Raw genomic sequence first — 20,465 nt, 5'->3', positions numbered from 1 at the left:
GGTATCTCACTGTGGTTTTGATTTGCATTTCTCTGATGGCCAGTGATGAGGAGCATTTCTTCATGTGTTTTTTGGCTGCATAAATGTCTTCTTTTGAGAAGTGTCTGTTCATGTCCTCTGCCCACTTTTTGATGGGGTTGTTTGTTTTTTTCTTGTAAATTTGTTTGAGTTCATTGTAGATTCTGGATATTAGCCCTTTGTCAGATGAGTAGGTTGCAAAAATTTTCTCCCATTGTGTAGGTTGCCTGTTCACTCTGATGATAGTTTCTTTTGCTGTGCAGAAGCTCTTTAGTTTAATGAGATCCCATTTGTCGATTTTGGCTTTTGTTGCCATTGCTTTTGGTGTTTTAGACATGAAGTCCTTGCCCACGCCTATGTCCTGAATGGTATTGCCTAGGTTTTCTTGTAGGATTTTAATGGTTTTAGGTCTAACATATAAGTCTTTAATCCATCTTGAATTAATTTTTGTATAAGGTGTAAGGAAGGGATCCAGTTGCAGCTTTCTACATATGGCTAGCCAGTTTTCCCAGCACCATTTATTAAATAGGGAATCGTTTCCCCATTTCTTGTTTTTGTCAGGTTTGTCAAAGATCAGATAGTTGTAGCTATGCGGCATCATTTCTGAGGGCTCTGTTCTGTTCCATTGATCTATGTCTCTGTTGTGGTACCAGTACCATGCTGTTTTGGTTACTGTAGCCTTGTAGTATAGTTTAAAGTCAGGTAGCGTGATGCCTCCAGCTTTGTTCTTTTGGCTTAGGATTGACTTGGTGATGCGGGCTCTTTTTTGGTTCCATATGAACTTTAAAGTAGTTTTTTCCAATTCTGTGAAGAAAGTCATTGGTAGCTTGATGGGGATGGCATTGAATCTATAAATTACCTTGGGCAGTATGGCCATTTTCATGATATTGATTCTTCCAACCCATGAGCATGGAATGTTCTTCCATTTGTTTGTATCCTCTTTTATTTCATTGAGCAGTGGTTTATAGTTCTCCTTGAAGAGGTCCTTCACATCCCTTGTAAGTTGGATTCCTAGGTATTTTATTCTCTTTGAAGCAATTGTGAATGGGAGTTCACTCATGATTTGGCTCTCTGTTTGTCTGTGATTGGTGTACAAGAATGCTTGTGATTTTTGTACATTAATTTTGTATCCTGAGACTTTGCTGAAATTGCTAATCAGCTTAAGGAGATTTTGGGCTGAGACAATGGGGTTTTCTAGATATACAATCATGTCATCTGCAAACAGGGACAATTTGACTTCCTCTTTTCCTAATTGAATACCCTTTATTTCCTTCTCCTGCCTGATTGCTCTGGCCAGAACTTCCAGCACTATGTTGAATAGGAGCGGTGAGAGAGGGCATCCCTGTCTTGTGCCAGTTTTCAGAGGGAATGCTTCCAGTTTTTGCCCATTCAGTATGATATTGGCTGTGGGTTTGTTGTAGATAGCTCTTATTATTTTGAGATACGTCCCATCAATACCTAATTTATTGAGAGTTTTTAGCATGAAGGGTTGTTGAATTTTGTCAAAGGCCTTTTCTGCATCTATTGAGATACTCATGTGGTTTTTGTCTTTGGTTCTGTTTATATGCTGGATTACATTTATTGATTTGCGTATGTTGAACCAGCCTTGCATCCCAGGAATGAAGCCCACTTGATCATGGTGGATAAGCTTTTTGATGTGCTGCTGGATTCGGTTTGCCAGTATTTTATTGAGGATTTTTGCATCAATGTTCATCAAGGATATTGGTCTGAAATTCTCTTTTTTGGTTATGTCTCTGCCAGGTTTTGGTAGCAGGACGATGCTGGCTTCGTAAAATGTGTTAGGGAGGATTCCCTCTTTTTCTATCGATTGGAATAGTTTCAGAAGGAATGGTACCAGTTCCTCCTTGTACCTCTGGTAGAATTCAGCTGTGAATCCATCAGGTCCTGGACTCTTTTTGGTTGGTAAGCTATTGATTATTGCCACAATTTCAGAACCTGTTATTGGTCTATTCAGAGATTCAACTTCTTCCTGGTTTAGTCTTGGGAGGGTGTATTTGTCGAGGAATTTATCTATTTCTTCTAGATTTTCTAGTTTATTTGCATAGAGGTGTTTGTAGTATTCTCTGATGGTAGATTGTATTTCTGTGGGATCGGTGGTGATACCCCCTTTTTCGTTTTTTATTGCATCTATTTGATTCTTCTCTCTTTTCTTCTTTATTAGTCTTGCTAGCGGTCCATCAATTTTGTTGATGTTTTCAAAAAACCAGCTCCTGGATTCATTAATTTTTTGAAGTGTTTTTTGTGTCTCTATTTCCTTCAGTTCTGCTCTGATTTTAGTTATTTCTAGCCTTCTGCTAGCTTTGGAATGTGTTTGCTCTTGCTTTTCTAGTTCTTTTAATTGTGATGTTAGGGTGTCAATTTTGGATCTTTCCTGCTTTCTCTTGTGGGCATTTAGTGCTATAAATTTCCCTCTACACACTGCTTTGAACGTGTCCCAGAGATTCTGGTATGTTGTGTCTTTGTTCTCGTTGGTTTCAAAGAACATCTTTATTTCTGCCTTCATTTCATTATGTACCCAATAGTCATTCAGGAGCAGGTTGTTCAGTTTCCATGTAGTTGAGCGGTTTTGACTGAGTTTCTTAATCCTGAGTTCTAGTTTGATTGCACTGTGGTCTGAGAGACAGTTTGTTATAATCTCTGTTCTTTTACATTTGCTGAGAAGAGCTTTACTTCCAACTATGTGGTCAATTTTGGAATAGGTGCGGTGTGGTGCTGAAAAAAATGTATATTCTGTTGATTTGGGGTGGAGAGTTCTGTAGATGTCTATTAGGTCCACTTTATGTAGAGCTGAGTTCAATTCCTGGATATCCTTGTTAACTTTCTGTCTCGTTGATCTATCTAATGCTGACAGTGGGGTGTTAAAATCTCCCATTATTATTGTGTGGGAGTTTAAGTCCCTTTGTAGGTCACTGAGGACTTGCTTTATGAATCTGGGTGCTCCTGTGTTGGGTGCATATATATTTAGGATAGTTAGCTCTTCTTGTTGAATTGATCCCTTTACCATTATGTAATGGCCTTCTTTGTCTCTTTTGATCTTTGTTGGTTTAAAGTCTATTTTATCAGAGACTAGGATTGCAACCCCTGCCTTTTTTTGTTTTCCAGTTGCTTGATAGATCTTCCTCCATCCCTTTATTTTGAGTCTATGTGTGTCTCTGCACGTGAGATGGGTTTCCTGAATACAGCACACTGATGGGTCCTGACTCCTTATCCAGTTTGCCAGTCTGTGTCTTTTGATTGGAGCATTTAGCCCATTTACATTTAACGTGAATATTGTTATGTGTGAATCTGATCCTGTCATTATGATGTTAGTTGGTTATTTTGCTCGTTAGTTGCTATAGTTTCTTCCTAGCCTCGATGGTCTTTACAATTTGGCATGTTTTTGCAGGGGCTGGTACCGGTTGTTCCTTTCCATGTTTAGTGCTTCCTTCAGGAGCTCTTTTAGGGCAGGCCTGGTGGTGACAAAATCACTCAGCGTTTGCTTGTCTGTAAAGTATTTTATTTCTCCTTCACTTATGAAGCTTAGTTTGGCGGGATAGGAAATTCTGGGTTGAAAATTCTTTTCTTTAAGAATGTTGAATATCGGCCCCCACTCTCTTCTGGCTTGTAGAGTTTCTGCTGAGAGATCAGCTGTTAGTCTGATGGGCTTCCCTTTGTGGGTAACCCGACCTTTCTCTCTGGCTGCCCTTAACATTTTTTCCTTCATTTCAACTTTGGTGAATCTGACAATTATGTGTCTTGGAGTTGCCCTTCTCGAGGAGTATCTTTGTGGCGTTCTCTGTATTTCCTGAATCTGAATGCTGGCCTGCCTTGCTAGATTGGGGAAGTTCTCCTGGATAATATCTTGCAGAGTGTTTTCCAACTTGGTTCCATTCTCCCCATCATTTTCAGGTACACCAATCAGACGTAGGTTTGGTCTTTTCACATAGTCCCAAATTTCTTGGAGGCTTTGTTCATTTCTTTTTATTCTTTTTTCTCTAAACTTCCCTTCTCTCTTCATTTCATTCATTTCATCTTCTATCAGCGATACCCTTTCTTCCAGTTGATCGCATCTGCTACTGAGGCTTCTGCATTCTTCGCGTAGTTCTCGAAACTTGGCTTTCAGCTTCATCATCTCCTTTAAGCCCTTCTCTCCATTGGTTATTCTAGTTATCCATTCTTCTAATTTTTTTTCAAAGTTTTTAACTTCTTTGCTATTGTTTTGAATTTCCTCTTGTAGCTCAGAGTAGTTTGATCGTCTGAAGCCTTCTTCTCTCAACTCATCAAAGTCATCCTCCATCCAGCTTTGTTCCGTTGCTGGTGAGGAACTGCGTTTCTTTGGAGGAGGAGAGGTGCTCTGTTTTTTAGAGTTTCCAGTTTTTTTGGTCTGTTTTTTCCCCATCTTTGTGGTTTTGTCTACTTTTTGTCTTCGATGATGGTGATGTACAGATGGGTTTTTGGTGTGGATTTCCTTTCTGTTTGTTAATTTTCCTTCTACCAGACAAGACCCTCAGCTGCAGGTCTGTTGGAGTTTACTAGAGGTCCACTCCAGACCCTGTTTGGCTGGGTGTCAGCAGCGGTGGCTGCAGAACAGCGGATTTTCGTGAGACCACAAATTCAGCTGTCTGATAGTTCCTCTGAAAGTTTTGTCTCAGAGGAGTACCCGGTTGAATGAGGTGTCAGTCTGTCCCTACTGGGGGGTGCCTCCCAGTTAGGCTCCTCAGGGGTGAGGGACCCACTATAGGAGGCAGTCTGTCCGTTCTCAGATCTCCAGCTGCGTGCTGGGAGAACCACTACTTTCTTCAAAGTTGTCAGTCAGACAGGGACATTTAAGGCTGTGGAGGTTCTCGCTGAGTTTTTGGTTGTCTGTGCCCTGCCCCCAGAGGTGGAGCCTACAGAGGCAGGCAGGCCTCCTTGAGCTGTGGTGGGCTCCACCCAGTTCGAGCTTCCTGGCTGCTTTGTTTACCTAAGCAAGCCTGGGCAATGGCGGGCGCCCCTCCCCCAGCCTCGTTGCCGCCTTGCAGCTTTATCTCAGACTGCTGTGCTAGCAATCAGCAAGACTCTGTGGGCATAGGACCCTCCGAGCCAGGTGCGGGACACAATCTCCTAGTGTGCCGTTTTCCAGGCCCATTGGAAAAGCACAGTATTAGGACGGGACTGACCCGATATTCCAGGTGCCGTCTGTTTCCCCTTTCTTTGACTAGGAAAGGGAACTCCCTGACCCCTTGCGCTTCCCGAGTGAGGCAATGCCTCTCCCTGCTTCGGCTCGCGCACAGTGCGCTTCACCGACTGTCCTGAACCCACTGTTAGGCACTCCCTAGTGAGATGAAACCGGTACCTCAAGCAGAAATGCAGAAATCACCCGTCTTCTGTGTCGCTGGGGCTGGGAGCTGGTGACCGGAGCTGTTCCTATTCGGCCATCTTGGCTCCACCACCCCAAAGGATCAACAAATGAGATCTTTACACATTGGCATAATCGCTGTAATTAAGGAGATAAGTAAAAATTATTTGGGATTGTCATGATTGAACTTTGTACCTTTTGAAAACAAGATTCCAATTTGTATTCAAGATTTAGTTTGTCTGGTTTCAAGTAGAAACTACATAGGAATTAGACTGGCACTTTATAATTTGGCATGCATTCTTTGGGATATTTTAATACAATAAGGTAAAATATTTTAGAAAATGCCACATAACTCCATATTTATATATGCTTTATGAACTGCAACTCTGGCTTATCAAATATTAATGCTTTAAACAGATAGGATAAATTTTACATAGCTTGAAACATGTAAGCAGTGAAAACTCATTCCTTAAAAATAATTTCAGTCTGTGTCCTAGATACTTTTGCTGTGGATCAGCAGCCATCCTACAAAATGAATGGTCCAAATCCTCAGTATCTGTTGTTTTCCCAAAGCAGTGCTAGTCCCTCAGGTCAGTCCTGGCCAGGTAGGTGGCCAAACTGTAGTTTTTCAAAGTAACCCAGAGAGGGTCTCTACTGATTGCCTGAGATCCCTCCTCACATCTGTTGGTTGTTAGAAGGTGCAGTGGCCAGAGTGCAAAAAAAGCATCGTTCTCTAAATGCCAAGCAGTCCTCCCAAGTGTTGAGAATGCCGAATGCTACAGCTGTAAAGTAGGCGAGTCTCCCCTTGGGAGGAAGTAGATCAGGGGCATAGCACTGGCTGTGGAGGCAGTCAGACCTGAGCTTGAGTCCTGGCTCCCACCTTGGACCAGGTCCTTAGTCTCTCCAAGGCTTGGTTTTTTTTTACCTGGAAGACAGGGATAATAAAAGAACCCACGTGGTAGGGTTGTTTTGAGGAGTCGGTGAGATATGTCAGCATTTTATTCAACACGTAGTAAGTGCACAACGAATATCAGCTATAGTAGCATTAGTTGCCTCTAACTAGGGAGTTAGGGGTTAATGTCAGCGAATAAATCCTGTCCATTCTCCCTCTAAAAACTGATAATGAAATTCTTCTACTTCTCTCCATCCCACTGCTGATTGTTCCATTCAAGCATGATTGCTCACTGGACTACTCCAACGGCTTCCTGAGTAGCCTTTTTCTGTGTTCCCTCCCCTTCAGTACATTCTGCATATAATGTAAAAGGGATCTTTGCAAATGTCAAGATCCTGTCACTTGCTTGCTTATGATCCTGCAGTGGGCTCCCGGCTTCAGCCTACAGGGTCCTGGGTGACCTGGCTCGGCCTCCCTCCTTAGCCTCATCTGGAGCTGGCTGTGTCTGGAACACTATGAGCTCCATGCTGCTTCAGGGTCATGAGGCTTTCCCCTCCTTTTCCTGGCATGCTTTCCCCCTAGGTCTTTCCATGGCTGCTCCTTTTCATCATTCAGTTGATGTTTGCCTCAGAGTGGCCTTTAGTGACCACTTAGTAACTCTAATTTGTACTACTCCATTTTATTTCCTCACTTACCATTATTTAAAATTATCCTGTCCATCATCTGTCCCTGCATTTAGAGGGGGAGCTCTGTGACAGCAGGGACCATGTTTGACCTTCATTGTATAGCTATGTGGGCATCTCAATAAATCCAGAATGGGCGAATAACTTATTACCAATATGAATTTTTTTGGACTTTTGGTCCATCATCCTAATGTGGATATGGGGTCCAGAAGATCTCTGAAGCGCCCGCACAGTGTAGTATGATGATCTCTGGGCACTAATGGGTTGACCTGGCCTTGGCATTCTCTTAGCAGCTAAGAAATGTGACCAGTGATTTCCACGTGCTACTCTTTGAGCTGGTGAAGTGGCTGATGAAAGTCAGCACAGTGGAGCTCCCCAAAAATGCATCATCTCACACGCTGAATTAAATTATATTTCAAAGTAGTGGACAAAAGCTTCTTGGTATAATACTTTTCATTACGAAATCAGTGTCTCATTTCAGAGACTCTCTTTTTTCTTTTGCCATCACATTTGCCAAAGTCCTTTAAATATACCGCAGTTGTTTTTGTTTTTTAAGAAATTAAAGTGGCTTCAGCGTGAGTCATGATTATATTATTTAAATGTCATTTATGAACAGCGCATTGTTTTACTTAAATCATGCTTGGCCCAGGAGTTCTGTAACCTAACCCATTATTTTGTTGGTCGAAACAACAGCTACATCATTGAATGAAGTGTCTTTGCTGTCAAAAAGGAAAACGGAACCATAACATGAAAACTGTTTTTGATAAGGACTGGAAATCCTGAGCTTGTTAATTGAAGATTTAAACCATTTGTTTTCCTCAGATGTTTGAATCACAGTGCCTGCAGTTCAGCTTTTTAAAGTGAGACTCAAACCAAGTCTAATTGAAAACATTATATTTCCTCCATTGAAATAAAAATAAGAGAAAGAAGGCTTCAGAATTCAGATGTTGCCATTGGTCACAAGTATGGCTAGTGGCTATAGCTTAAAAAATAGCTTAAAAAACCGTGACGTTCTCACTTTCCATTTCATGTCATAGAAAGTAAGCAAGTTCATCATGATTTCTTTTAATACAGAGAATTTTTTTATCAGCTTATTACCAGAGAAAATTCTTGAAATAGTCACAAGTAGCCGACTTTACTTCCTTTATTTACATGTCATTTTGACTCTTGAGGTAAATCAAGTCAAACTATGTTTAGAATGTTACTTTTTCATTGTTTCTGAACGGTATTTTTGTCTTTATTATGATAAATTTTGAAATTTTACATTCATGGTTATCCCAAAGAAAATTCATAACCCAGAACACGATGTGTCTTATCTGGCCCTTTATGAAGGGCTCATGGGTTTTTATCTTAGCCTCTGGACTTCTTCTGCGTTTCAATTTTCAGAAGTCTATGAAAGTTCTGAGCATATGATTACTTTTCAAACTCAAGAGCTGTTTCTAACATGATTAACTTAAAGGTGATACTCTTATTTCTTCATAAACTTTTGGAGAGAGCTGTTTTTGCCTTTCTTGTCTATTGTGATGCAGAGTCTCCAACTTAGATGACTGCACTGGAAGGCTGAGTTGTTGTATTAACAACAAACATTATTGATGAGTCATCAGTGTCCTGTTTTTTTTTTTTCTTTTTTTTGAGATGGAGTCTTGCTCTGTCGTCCAGTCTGGAGTACAGTGGCATGATCTCGGCTCACTGCAACCTCCGCCTCCCAGGTTCAAGCGATTCTCCTGCTTCAGCCTCCCGAGTAGCTGGGACTACAGGTGTGTGCCACCACACCTGGCTAATTTTTGTATTTTTAGTAGAGACGGGACTTTGCCATATTAGCCAGGCTGGTTTTAAACTCCTGACCTCAGGTGATCCACCCGCTTTGGCCTCCCAAAGTGCTGGGATTATAGGCATGAGCCACTGTGCCTGGCCCTGTTTTGTTTATGGAATGGAAATTAGGCCTGATACAGTGGGACGATTTGGAGGACAAACAGTCGAGGGATCCACAATGATGCATGCTGGTTTAAGATGAGGAAGGAAACCTCACAGGAGATTCCCACAAGGAGACATACAAGTTCTCTCTAGGTTCTGAATTTCTCCCTTACTTTTCCATGGGAGCAGAGCTGGTAGTTTGGATTCTCAGTGTTATCTAAGCTCAAGAAATTCACTGCAAAACTGGTGATTGTCTGTGGCCTCTTCTCTGGGCTGGCTGCCTCTAGTGGAAGAATGGTGCTAGTTGTTGATATTAATGGGGAATGTTGGAGGTCAGCCACCTGAGGGGTAATTTCCATAAGCACTGATCTCATCTCCATGATCTCATCTCTGAACAGTTTCACAATAACTCATACTTGGAACTGCCGTTGTTGATGTGATCTGGGGACGTGGAGGCACATGGTCCTTCCTCGAGGTTGGTCCTCCTGTCACAAAAGTACCTCAACCTTTTGTGTAGGGATTGAGGGCCTCAAACCTATTTTCTTTTTTCTTCTTCCCTCTCCTCTCCTTCTCCTCTCTTCTTTCATTTTCCTCTTTTTCCTTAGGTTGAGTTCATAGTTAAACTCTGGCTACCTGGAGAATTTAATCCTTAATTGAAAATTGAGGGAGAATGTCCTAGACTATCTTGCTGATTTCTTTTGTGAACACTAATTATTTTGCTTCTCTGTGATCCCTGGCTGCCTCTGAAAAATGAGATAATATACTGCATTTTTAAAGGTTATGTGAAAACTAAAACATGATAAAATGAACTAGAGTAGTGATAATGCCCATCATTTAGTTTTTTCCACTTTTATTTATGTTTTGAACATGTAGAACATTGACATGCTTCCAAAAGACAAACTTATTTTGAGAAGTATATTCAAAAGAGTGTCTCTTCTTCCCCTTTTCTTTCTCCCTACCCCTCGTTGGTAACTGTATCAGGCGGTTCTTGCATTACTATAAAGAAATACCTGAGGCTGGGTAATTTATAAGAAAAGAGGTTTAATTGGCTCATGATTCTGCAGGCTGTGCAGGAAGCATAGCGCCGGCATTTCCTTCTAGCAAGGTCTCAGGAAGCTTACAATTGTGGCAGAAGGTGAACTGGGAGCAGGCACATCACATGGTGAAAACAAGGACGAGAGAGACAAGTGTTGTGGGGAGGTGCCACACACTTTTAAATGACCAGATCTTGCAGTAACTCACTCACTATCTCAAGGACAGCACCAAGATCCAATCACCTCCCACTGGGCCTTACCTCCAACATTGAGGATTATAATTGAACATGAGATTTGTATGGGGACAAATATACCAGTAACCTACTTCATTAGTTTCTAGATTATCTTTTCTCTCTCTCCTTTTGCGAAAATAAACATATACATATATGTTTTCTCATTCCCCCCCCCCCAATTTTTTTTTTTTTTTAAAGACAGGGCCTCTCCCTTTGCCCAGGCTGGAGTGCAGTGGCACAATCATGGTTCCCTGCAGCCTTGACTTACTGGGCTCAGGTGATTCTCCCACTTCAGCCTCCTGAACAGATGGGACTACAGGCACGTGCCACCATGCTAATTTTTTTTTTTTTTTTGTATTTTTGTAGAGACAGGCTTTTGTCATATTGCCCAGGCTGGTCTGAAACTCCTAGGCTCAAGTGATCCACTCACCTTGGCCTCCCAAAGTGCTGAACCTTGGCAATAGGTGAACCTTGGTGCCTGGCCTCATTTCCCCTTTTTATTACACAGAAGATAGTATATCTATATGTACTATTTTACACTTTGCCTTTTTCACTTAACAGTATATCCAGGAAATTACTCTGCATCAGTTGACCGAGATATTCCTCATTCTTTTTTTCACAGCTGCATAGTACTCCATTGTGTGTGTACCATAGTTTATTCAATCAGTCTCCAGTTTTTGGGCACTAAGATTGTTTATGTTACAATTACAAATGATGCTGTAATGAATAATCTTCTGCATGTGTATTTTTGTATTGTTGGAGGTGTGTCTTCAGGGTAGATTCCTAGAACTGGGATTACTGGGTCAGAGGGTAAAGACATTCCCCTACATGGGAGTTGTACCCTTCTGAATTCCCTCTAGCAGTGGATCAGTGCTGGTTTCCATACAGCTCACCCAATAGGAGTGGTCAGACTTTTGAATCTTAATGCTAATCTGATGGGAGAGAAATGGTATCTCAGTGTAGGTTTAATTTGAGTTTCTCCTATTATGAAGTTGAACATGTTTTCTATATTAAAATTTGTTTTTATATTTTTGTCTTTTGTGACTTATCTGTTTTGTCTTTTATTCACTAATTTTTATAGGACTTTTTATCCTTTACCCTAATTTTTAAAAAGTTCTTTATATATGTATATACATGTATGTAATAACATATAAACATACATAAAAATTACATAATATTGATATTAGCTATTTATCCATCTTATATGTTGCAAATATGGTCTTAATTTATTTGTTAAGCCTTGCTTATAGTGTGTTTTGCCTTGGAATAGTTTAAAAACTTAAAAAAAAATAGTCAAATGCATCAATTTTTTCTATTTTATTGCATCTGGTGCTTAGAGAGCCTTCCTCTACACCTATATTAGAGAGTAATGACTATTGTTTGTTGAGAGCTTTCCATGTAAAAGGTACCATACTGAGGTCTTTTCTTCTTTTATCATGTTTGATAATTGGAAGAGCTCTGTGATTTACTAGGAGACAGTGGCCTTGGAGCCAGTGAGACCTTGGCTAATGCCCAACTTCACTCCCTGTTAGCTGTGTGACCATGCACATGGTATCTGTATCCGCTGAGTTTCAATCTCATTATCTGTAAAAAAGGGAATAATAATAGCATCTATGTCAGAGGGTCCTTGTGAGAATTACCTGAGTTAATCCTGCAAAGGACTTTGAACAGTTCCTGACATCTAATGAGTGCTGAATGAAAGTTGGCTAATTACTATACTGTAATAATTCAATTAGAAACATAAAGGGTATAATCTAATGTTCCCTTCTTCAAATTAAGCAAAGTTCTGTCATCACTTTAAATGTTTATCTTTCTTTTACCATGAGTCTTAAATATCACCATGAAACAGAGTATCTTGTTTTCTTTTTTTCTTTATGCATTTTGTTTTATTGTAACTTAAATCAGATACTTAAATCTAGGGTTTCTTTTGGAAAGACTCAGGGAGAAGTTTGGGACTTGAAGGTGAGAGCACATTAACTGTAATTTCAAACTATTAATGCTTATGTTTAGTCAAATATGAATTTTACTTATAGTTCTGGATGCTTCTAAAATATGGTATTCATAAAGTCCAATTTGTTTATTACTGCAGTTTACTGGGGAATGATTTCAACATTTCACAAATGAGTATGGTTGCTAAGCTTTGCCATGGCCGTGCTGCAAAGCTCAGGCTGTGTGCCCTTACCTGCTAATAGTGGAATCCTGTAATTTTTAGAAGGATTTTTGGCTATCAGAGAGTCATTGATAATGCCTTGAGCTGGAAATGTTCCTGCTAATGCTTGCTTTTTTAAGTGATAAGTTATTGCTATCTTAACTTTATTTTTAGCAAGTTAGTTTATTGTGGGTTGTTTGGTGAAGCCTTTAGAGTTTGGCCTATGTTTTCTCACACTGGACTTTGAGATCTGTATGCATTGCTTTGCAAATGTGAAACATCTGCTTTTTATTTGCAATCATTTATGTGTAACTATTTGCAAATATGACACATCTGCTTTTATTAATGCAGATACATGAGCCTTAACCCCCTACCCAATTTACTTCTGTAATGATACTTCATTGCCACCACTAAGCATGTGTATATGTGTATATGTATATATATATTTACATATATATTTATTTATTTATTTTAGTGGAAACATGGAATTGGTGGGTAGTCAGGCAAGTTGATTTTTTGGTTTACCTCAGTTGGTCATGGCCCCAAAATTTAAGAGCCACCGTCTTAGATTATTTAGCATTTCCTCTTCTGTATTGCTGGTCTAAGAATAGGAAATACTTTTATTTTCTACTTTGGCCTTAAACTTAAATTAATGATACCCTACGTAGTATTTTTCTTCTGTAGCAAACAATTCTAGATGACTAAGCATTGAAACAATTTTGGTGAACACTAGAGAGTTAAATAAAAGTCTGCCTTTAATTTGCTTGCTTTTGAATGGCTAGAAGTATCATCTATGCTATAGTGATCTTTTAATTTACTTTAATTTGGGATATCACAGGTTTTTTTTTTTTTTTGAGATGGAGTTTTGCTCTTGTTGCCTAGGCTGGAGTGCAGTGACGCAAATCTCGGCTCATTGCAACCTCTGCTTCCTGGGTTCAAGCGATTCTTCTGCCTCAGCCTCCTGAGTAGCTGGGATTACAGGCATGTGCCACCACGCCCGGCTACTTTTTGTATTTTTAGTAGAGATGGGGTTTCACCATGTTGGTCAGGTTGGTCTCGAACTCCTGACTTCAGGTAATCCACCTGCTTCGGCCTCCCAAAGTGCTGGGATTATAGGCGTGAGCCACCGCACTGGGCTGGGATATCACAGTTTTTATTTTATGCATTCTGCTTGAAAAGTCCTGGCATTTTAAATTTCCAACAGCACTTAAAATAGAAAGTACTCAATATTAGTTCTTGGTTTGATTTCTTCTTTCCCCCTCTCTGCCCATATTTCCTCAATATGAAGTCATAATTAGAAGCTTTCATCCATTACAAGTTAATGATTACCTTGAATATCTGTCCATTTTTGTGTCTAGGTTACCAGAGAGAACTTCTCTATCAGAAGGAAGATGGCTCTTTCAGTGCTTTTGGGAATTATGACCCTTCTGGGAGCACTTGGTAAGTGCTTTTGCCAGCTGAACAAATCCGTGTCATGGAATGGGCTTTCACTAGGTCACAATAGCCATGAAATTGACAGATATATCTCTATATATTATAGACTGGGAAGTTGCTTTTTCCTTAGTCTGGCTTTAAAAAGAGATTTTCTTTTTAAAGTATTATTTTCAGACGTTAACAAATCAAATGCTTTTATTTAGAAAAGATAAGTTATAAATCCTCTTTTTTTTTTGTGTGTGTGTGTGGAAGAAACAGAAATAAAAATACTTTATGATGATGGTGCAGCTGATAAAATCAGTTAGAAATACCGGGTGATTGTGACACAGCTTTTTTCTTAATCTTCCATGACTAATACAAGTGTTGTGTTACTGTGGTCAATGTAGTTTCTTTAAGTTTGTGTGTGTGTGTGTGTGTGTGTGTGTGTGTGAAAAACAAACACTGATGGAATTAAGTATGAACAGCCAGTTTCCTCCAGACTGGAATCTCTATGTGGCTGATTTTGGATAATTAATCTCTCTTCTTGTACTTGTCTTCAATTTCCTATTTTACTCAGAGAAAGATTGACTCACTGTATCAATCAGGATAGACTAGGAGTGCTGTGGTAACAACCAACCTACTCAATCTAAGCAATTAACAGTGAAGGGATTTCTTGTTCATGCTGCCTTTCCATTGTGGTCAGCAGGGGGCTCTGCAGCTGCCAACGTGTCCACGTCTCCAAAAGGAGGCTCCAGGTTTGCCACAGCCCGGAAAGTGGAGGCTGGAGCGTATAGCACTGGCAATTAGAGACTTCATCCTGAGTGTATCATTTCTACTCATTTTATCCTTCTCAGAGCTGGTCACATGGCTATGCCTAACCTCACTGGGGCAGGAAAGTGAATTCCTCTGCGTAACCAAAGTAAAAGAGAACTGTGTATTATTGAACATTAGTAATGTTTACCACATGAAACTTTATATAACATGACACAGATCTGCTTCAAATTTTCTCTTGGCCTTGGCCTGACTCAGCATATAGAACCATAAATAGAAAGCTTTCAGTGCATTATCGCTCGATGTTCTTTTTACCTCAGTATGGTGTTTTGTAGCAGGGACTGGCAAACTTTTCTGTAAAGGGTTAGATTGTAAGTATTTCAGGCATTTCGTGCCGCATAGAGTCTCCGTTGCATGTTCTTCCCTCTTCCTCCCTCTCCTCCCTTTTTCTTTCCTGTCTTTGTTTTTTTCTTTTCCTTCTCCTTTTAAAATCTGCTCTTAGGTGGTGGTGTTGGCAGGTGGGGGCTGGGGTGGTGCACACATAAACAGGCCCTGGGCTGTATTTGGCTTGAGGGCCAGATTTGGGCTAGGCAGATTTGGCCCACAGGCTGCAGTTGGCTAACTCCCATTCTATAGGAGAGAAAAATATCATTTCCCCCACTTGAAGTACTACAGTTTGCTTGTGAATTATGTATACATCCTTCACCCACAGCTTTGGGGCTGACTGAAGTATGTTGGAGCTCTTCTTTGGTAAATATCTAGAACAGTCCAAAGATGAATAACCTTGGACAATTTATTTAACTCTCTTGGACTGTCAAATTCTCAGTCTACAAAATAATGGAGCTGGATTCAACAGACACATTAAAAAATGCTCATCATCACTGGCCATCAGAGAAATGTAAATCAAAACCACAATGAGGTACCATCTCACACCAGTTAGAATGGCCATCATTAAAAAGTCAGGAAACAACAGGTGCTGGAGAGGATGTGGAGAAATAGGAACACTTTTACACTGTTGGTGGGACTGTAAACTAGCTCAACCACTGTGGAAGACAGTGTGGTGATTCCTCAAGGATCTAGAACTAGAAATACCATTTGACCCAGCCATCCCATTACTGGGTATATACCCAAAGGACTATAAATCATGCTGCTATAAAGACATGTGCACACATATGTTTATTGCAGCACTATTCACAATAGCAAAGACTTGGAACCAACCCAAATGTCCATCAATGATAGACCGGATTAAGAAAATGTGGCACATATACACCATGGAATACTATGCAGCCATAAAAAATGATGAGTTCATGTCCTTTGTAGGGACATGGATGAAACTGGAAACCATCATTCTCAGCAAACTATCACAAGAACAAAAAACCAAACACTGCATGTTCTCACTCATAGGTGGGAATTGAACAATGAGAACACTTGGACACAGGAAGGGGAACATCACACACCGGGGCCTGTTGTGGGGTGGGGGTAGGGGGGAAGGATAGCATTAGGAGATATACGTAATGTAAATGACGAGTTAATGAGTGCAGCACACCAACATGGCACATGTATATATATGTAACAAACCTGCACTTTGTGCACATGTACCCTAGAACTTAAAGTATAATAATAAAAAAATAAATAAAAAATAAAATAAAAAATGGAGCTGGATTAGATAACTTCTAAATTCCTTTTCAAATCTGAGATTTTTGAGTCAACATGGAATTTCTTGGCCAAGCCCAAGTGAAAACCAGGTCTGCCTGCTAGAGAGAGTTGCTTACCTTGTCCCTTTGCTCTTTCTTTTTTGCTTTTTTTTCTTTCCTTTGTTCCATCTTCAGTGATTCCCCCTTTGATGAATCTTCTGATGGGGAAAAAGTGTTGTTGTTTTGCTTGCTTAGTGTTATTTGGTGGACCTTATAAAGTGTATTTTATTTAATTTTTTTCTCTTTTCATAAAGGTTGTCAGCTTTTGTTTTAAGATGTTTCCTTGAAGCCGATCCTTACATAGATATTGATCAGAATGTGTTACACAGAACATACGCTTGGCTTAAAGGACATCAGAAATCCAACGGTGAATTTTGGGAGCCAGGAAGAGTGATTCATAGTGAGCTTCAAGGTGGCAATAAAAGTCCAGTAACACTTACAGCCTATATTGTAACTTCTCTCCTGGGATATAGAAAGTATCAGGTATTTCATCTTTGATTTAATAAATGATAGATGGGAAATTCAAGGAAGGTAGGTCTTAATGGGTCAAATATGTGTGTGGAAACTTAACAAGTTGCAGTTCTACAACACATGTGAAATCTGAATTTGAGTACTCTTTTGCTTTGCATTTGTGGCCATGTTCCAAAATCTGAGAATAAAAACATTAACCCACTCTTTCAGAATAACTAAGAGAATTCTAAAAATGCTTTTTAATGTATGTATTGTACTTGCTATTGGTAAGATAAGTCAATACATGTTTTATCATTGAAAAAGTTAATGTCTGAGGGGAAAGAAAATTATTTAAAATTTGACAATGTGTTCTAGCAAGTTTAGATTGTGAAGGATTTTTTACTTCTAAAACATCATGGAACAGTTACAATATCTGTTAATTTAATGCTGAGAACACCCGTACCCTGAAAAGTGTGTTGAACGGGCATGGATGCCTGGATGAGAATGAGCACGCATGGAAAGGTATGCTGACGAGCTTAAGTTTGCTCCAGATCTGTCCTGGTGATTGATGCCTTTACTGCTTACTGCCTAGTGCATTTTATGAGATCACCAAAGCCATTCTCTTTATTAGGGCCCCCACTATTTTCCTATTCTACTAGTAGGCATGTAGAAGCTAAACTTTTCCTGAACTTAGGGCCGTAATACCAGAGATCAAATATAAGAAATATATTTCTCAAGCAGTTTGCTGTTCTTATCTGAGTTTATGATACTGAGTGGGAGAAACACTGGCAAAAGCTCTACTTTTTTCTTCTAGGGAATGCTACCTGTTTACTTATAAAAACTGAAAAACAGTATTATTTTCAAAATGCAAGGCAAATCTTTAAATGTCAATGATCATGGTTGATTTCCATTGCCTAGGACAAGGTCAGGTACTTCATAGACACTGAACTTATTTTTTGAATGTATGCTTCAAAGTACTTTTTGTTTCAATATGTGGTAATGGGTTACTCTGAATAGTAAAAAACATACTTTTTTTCTTCCAAGCCTAACATTGATGTGCAAGAGTCTATCCGTTTTTTGGAGTCTGAATTTAGTAGAGGAATTTCAGACAATTATACTCTAGCCCTTATAACTTATGCATTGTCATCAGTGGGGAGTCCTAAAGCGAAGGAAGCTTTGAATATGCTGACTTGGAGAGCAGAACGAGAAGGTAATGTGCTGGGCCTACTTGAGGTTGTTATGCATTATGAAATATATAACTTACATGAGAAAATTTTTAGCCAGGTTTGAAATTGATTACATCTGCATCTTTTGGTGAAAAGTAAAACACATAATGAGATCAAGATGGGCCTGACATGGTCACAATACTTCTGGTCTCCCCAGGGTTTTTTTCTACAGAATTTCAGGGCTCAGATGTCTCTTTATTTTAGATATGTCATGCCCTATGTCAGTTACCCTTTGAGTGTCTGATACCATTTCTGGTTTGGCAGCCTTGTAGTTTGCTAAGACCTTGGGTTCTGGAGAGACAGGTTCAAATCCTGGTTCTGCAACTTACCTTTATGAGGTTCAGTTTTCCCAACTGTAAAGCGGAAATGACACCTATTTTAGAGTGGCTGTGAGGATTAAACGAGATAATGTGCATGCTGCATAGCAAATGCTCAAAAATAGGAACTAAAATGCTAATTAAAAGAAATGTGAATACCAAAAAATGCTGCTAGTAAGTGGATTATGTGTATTTTATATACAAAGTGGACAGGGATCCAGGGGTGTGTGTGTGTGTGTGTGTTTGTGTGTGTGTGTGTGTAAGAAAGAGAGAGAGAGAGATGGGAGTGGGTGGGCAGAAATAAGATAAGGTCCAGTGATTCAAATTTCTGTTAATTCAAGAAGGGATAATTGTAGAAAGTGTTTAGAGGCTTCTTCTGAGACTGTAAAAAATATTGTATTAACAGTAACTTAGATTGAATCCTTTTTACCTATTCCAAAGCTGGGGACTAGAATATTATTGCATAGAGGCTGAAGCAGTCTTTGACATTTTTTCTTCTTGTCTGCTTGGCTAAGTGGTAGTTATTTAATATTCCACCTAAGTGTAGTCATCACCTAAATAGTAATATTTGACAGAGGGCACCAAGTAGGATGGTCCTCTGGGGACTAGAGCAGAATTATCTCTAGGAAGGTTGTTGAGTTAGCTGAGGATCCTAATTTTTTTTCTTGGGGGCTTGAACCTCAAACTGATAACACCGACCTCTGGATAATGAAAATGGGAGAGTCTTTCCAGAATATTAGAGCTAGTTAATGGCAGATTCCCAGAATAGGATTCTTTTCAATGTGTCTTAAAATATTTTGGGGAAGGCCTGGTCAGATAAGTAATGTACATTATCTTCTGGAATATATTATTTTTTCCTTTTATTTATAGCTATTTAGTCTTGAGCCAAATATAGGGAATTTCTCGTAGGAAAACTATTTTCATCAAAATATCCTCAAATGTAGGCAATGGGAAAAGGATGAAAATTTATAAGTATATAGGTTGAGCATCCCTAATCCAAAAATCTGAAATCTAAAATGCCCCAATGAGCATTTCCTTTGAGTATCATGTCAGTGCTCAAAAAGTTTCAGATTTTTGAGCATTTCAGATTTTGGAATGTATGTATTCTGTAAATATTCCAAAAATTCAAACAAAACAGAAATTGGACACACTTCTGGCCCCAAGCTTTTTGGATAAGGTTTACTTAACTTGTAATAGTTTTAAAAAGCAACATATAGGCACATGTATACATATGCATGTGTGTGTGTGTTTGTGATAAATAAATACATGTTTGGCATAAATAAATACATGTATACAAATATATATTTTTATGCTAGTTAAGTACAACTTGGACCAGAGTAGGACTATCTAATGGTATAAAATGTAATTTTTCTGGATAACTGATCAGAATGTTATTACTTTTCTCTTGCAGGAGGCATGCAATTCTGGGTGTCATCAGAGTCCAAACTTTCCGATTCCTGGCAGCCACGCTCCCTGGATATTGAAGTTGCAGCCTATGCACTGCTCTCACACTTGTTACAATTTCAGACTTCTGAGGGAATCCCAATTATGAGGTGGCTAAGCAGGCAAAGAAGTAGCTTGGGTGGTTTTGCATCTACTCAGGTGAGAGATGATAGTTTTTTCCCTTCAAACTATAATATATATTTTATATATTATATATTATATAAATATATATATTAAATATATTATATTATATATTAAATATAAAAATATATATTAAATATATTTATATATTATATAAAATATATATCATATATAAAAATATATATTTTAGAAAGTATGTGGCTGCATTTTTTCCTTGATTTCATAAAATTACTTGGCAGTTTCAAAGTTTAGTAACTTAAGCAAAAGGCTAAATTCACTAATTTTAATTTTTTTCTCCCAATTATTATGAACTTCGTATCCGATATTTATATGGAATAAATCAGTTCCCCATCTGCCATTTTTCATCTGTGGTAACTGATATAAGAGTAGATGTTCAGCTCCATATAGCAAATATTTTCTATTTTCTTTTCGGAAAGGAAAAACTGAAGCTTTTAATTTACTGATAATATGATCATTTATGTGCAAAATTCAGTGGGATCTACAAAAATGCTACCAGGATTAACAAGGGAGTTTAGTAACATTGTGGTATAAAAAATCATTGCACAGAAATCCATTGTATCTATATATGAGCAATGGAAACGCAAATCAAAATAGCATAAAATGTGAACTATTTAGGGATTAATCTGACAAAAATCAGTAAGATCTGTACACTAAAAACTATAAAACATTTCAGCAAACATTTTCTGAGCCTCTCCTGTACTCTAGGCCGAGGAGATTCAAATATGAGT

At 39.0% G+C, this 20,465-nt stretch overlaps 1 protein-coding gene across 5 annotated transcripts in view; it reads left to right on the top strand.

The window, feature by feature from the left end:
• The window catches only part of CD109 (CD109 molecule), a 160,146-nt gene that overhangs the window by 121,458 nt on the left and 18,223 nt on the right, over window positions 1-20,465 (top strand). For all 5 annotated transcript variants that reach the window (XM_055256010.2, XM_055256020.2, XM_055256028.2 and 2 more), the window contains 4 exons: window positions 13,620-13,701; window positions 16,394-16,622; window positions 17,634-17,799; window positions 19,544-19,734. In XM_055256010.2, the coding sequence (XP_055111985.2) occupies window positions 13,620-13,701; window positions 16,394-16,622; window positions 17,634-17,799; window positions 19,544-19,734 (668 nt within the window). The remainder of the gene's footprint in view (window positions 1-13,619; window positions 13,702-16,393; window positions 16,623-17,633; window positions 17,800-19,543; window positions 19,735-20,465) is intronic.

This window comes from Symphalangus syndactylus, chromosome 2 (genome assembly GCF_028878055.3).
Source record: "Symphalangus syndactylus isolate Jambi chromosome 2, NHGRI_mSymSyn1-v2.1_pri, whole genome shotgun sequence".
NCBI lineage: Eukaryota > Metazoa > Chordata > Mammalia > Primates > Hylobatidae > Symphalangus > Symphalangus syndactylus.
The sequence above is the reverse complement of the archived record's forward strand: the minus strand, read 5'-3'. Positions and strand labels throughout refer to the sequence as shown.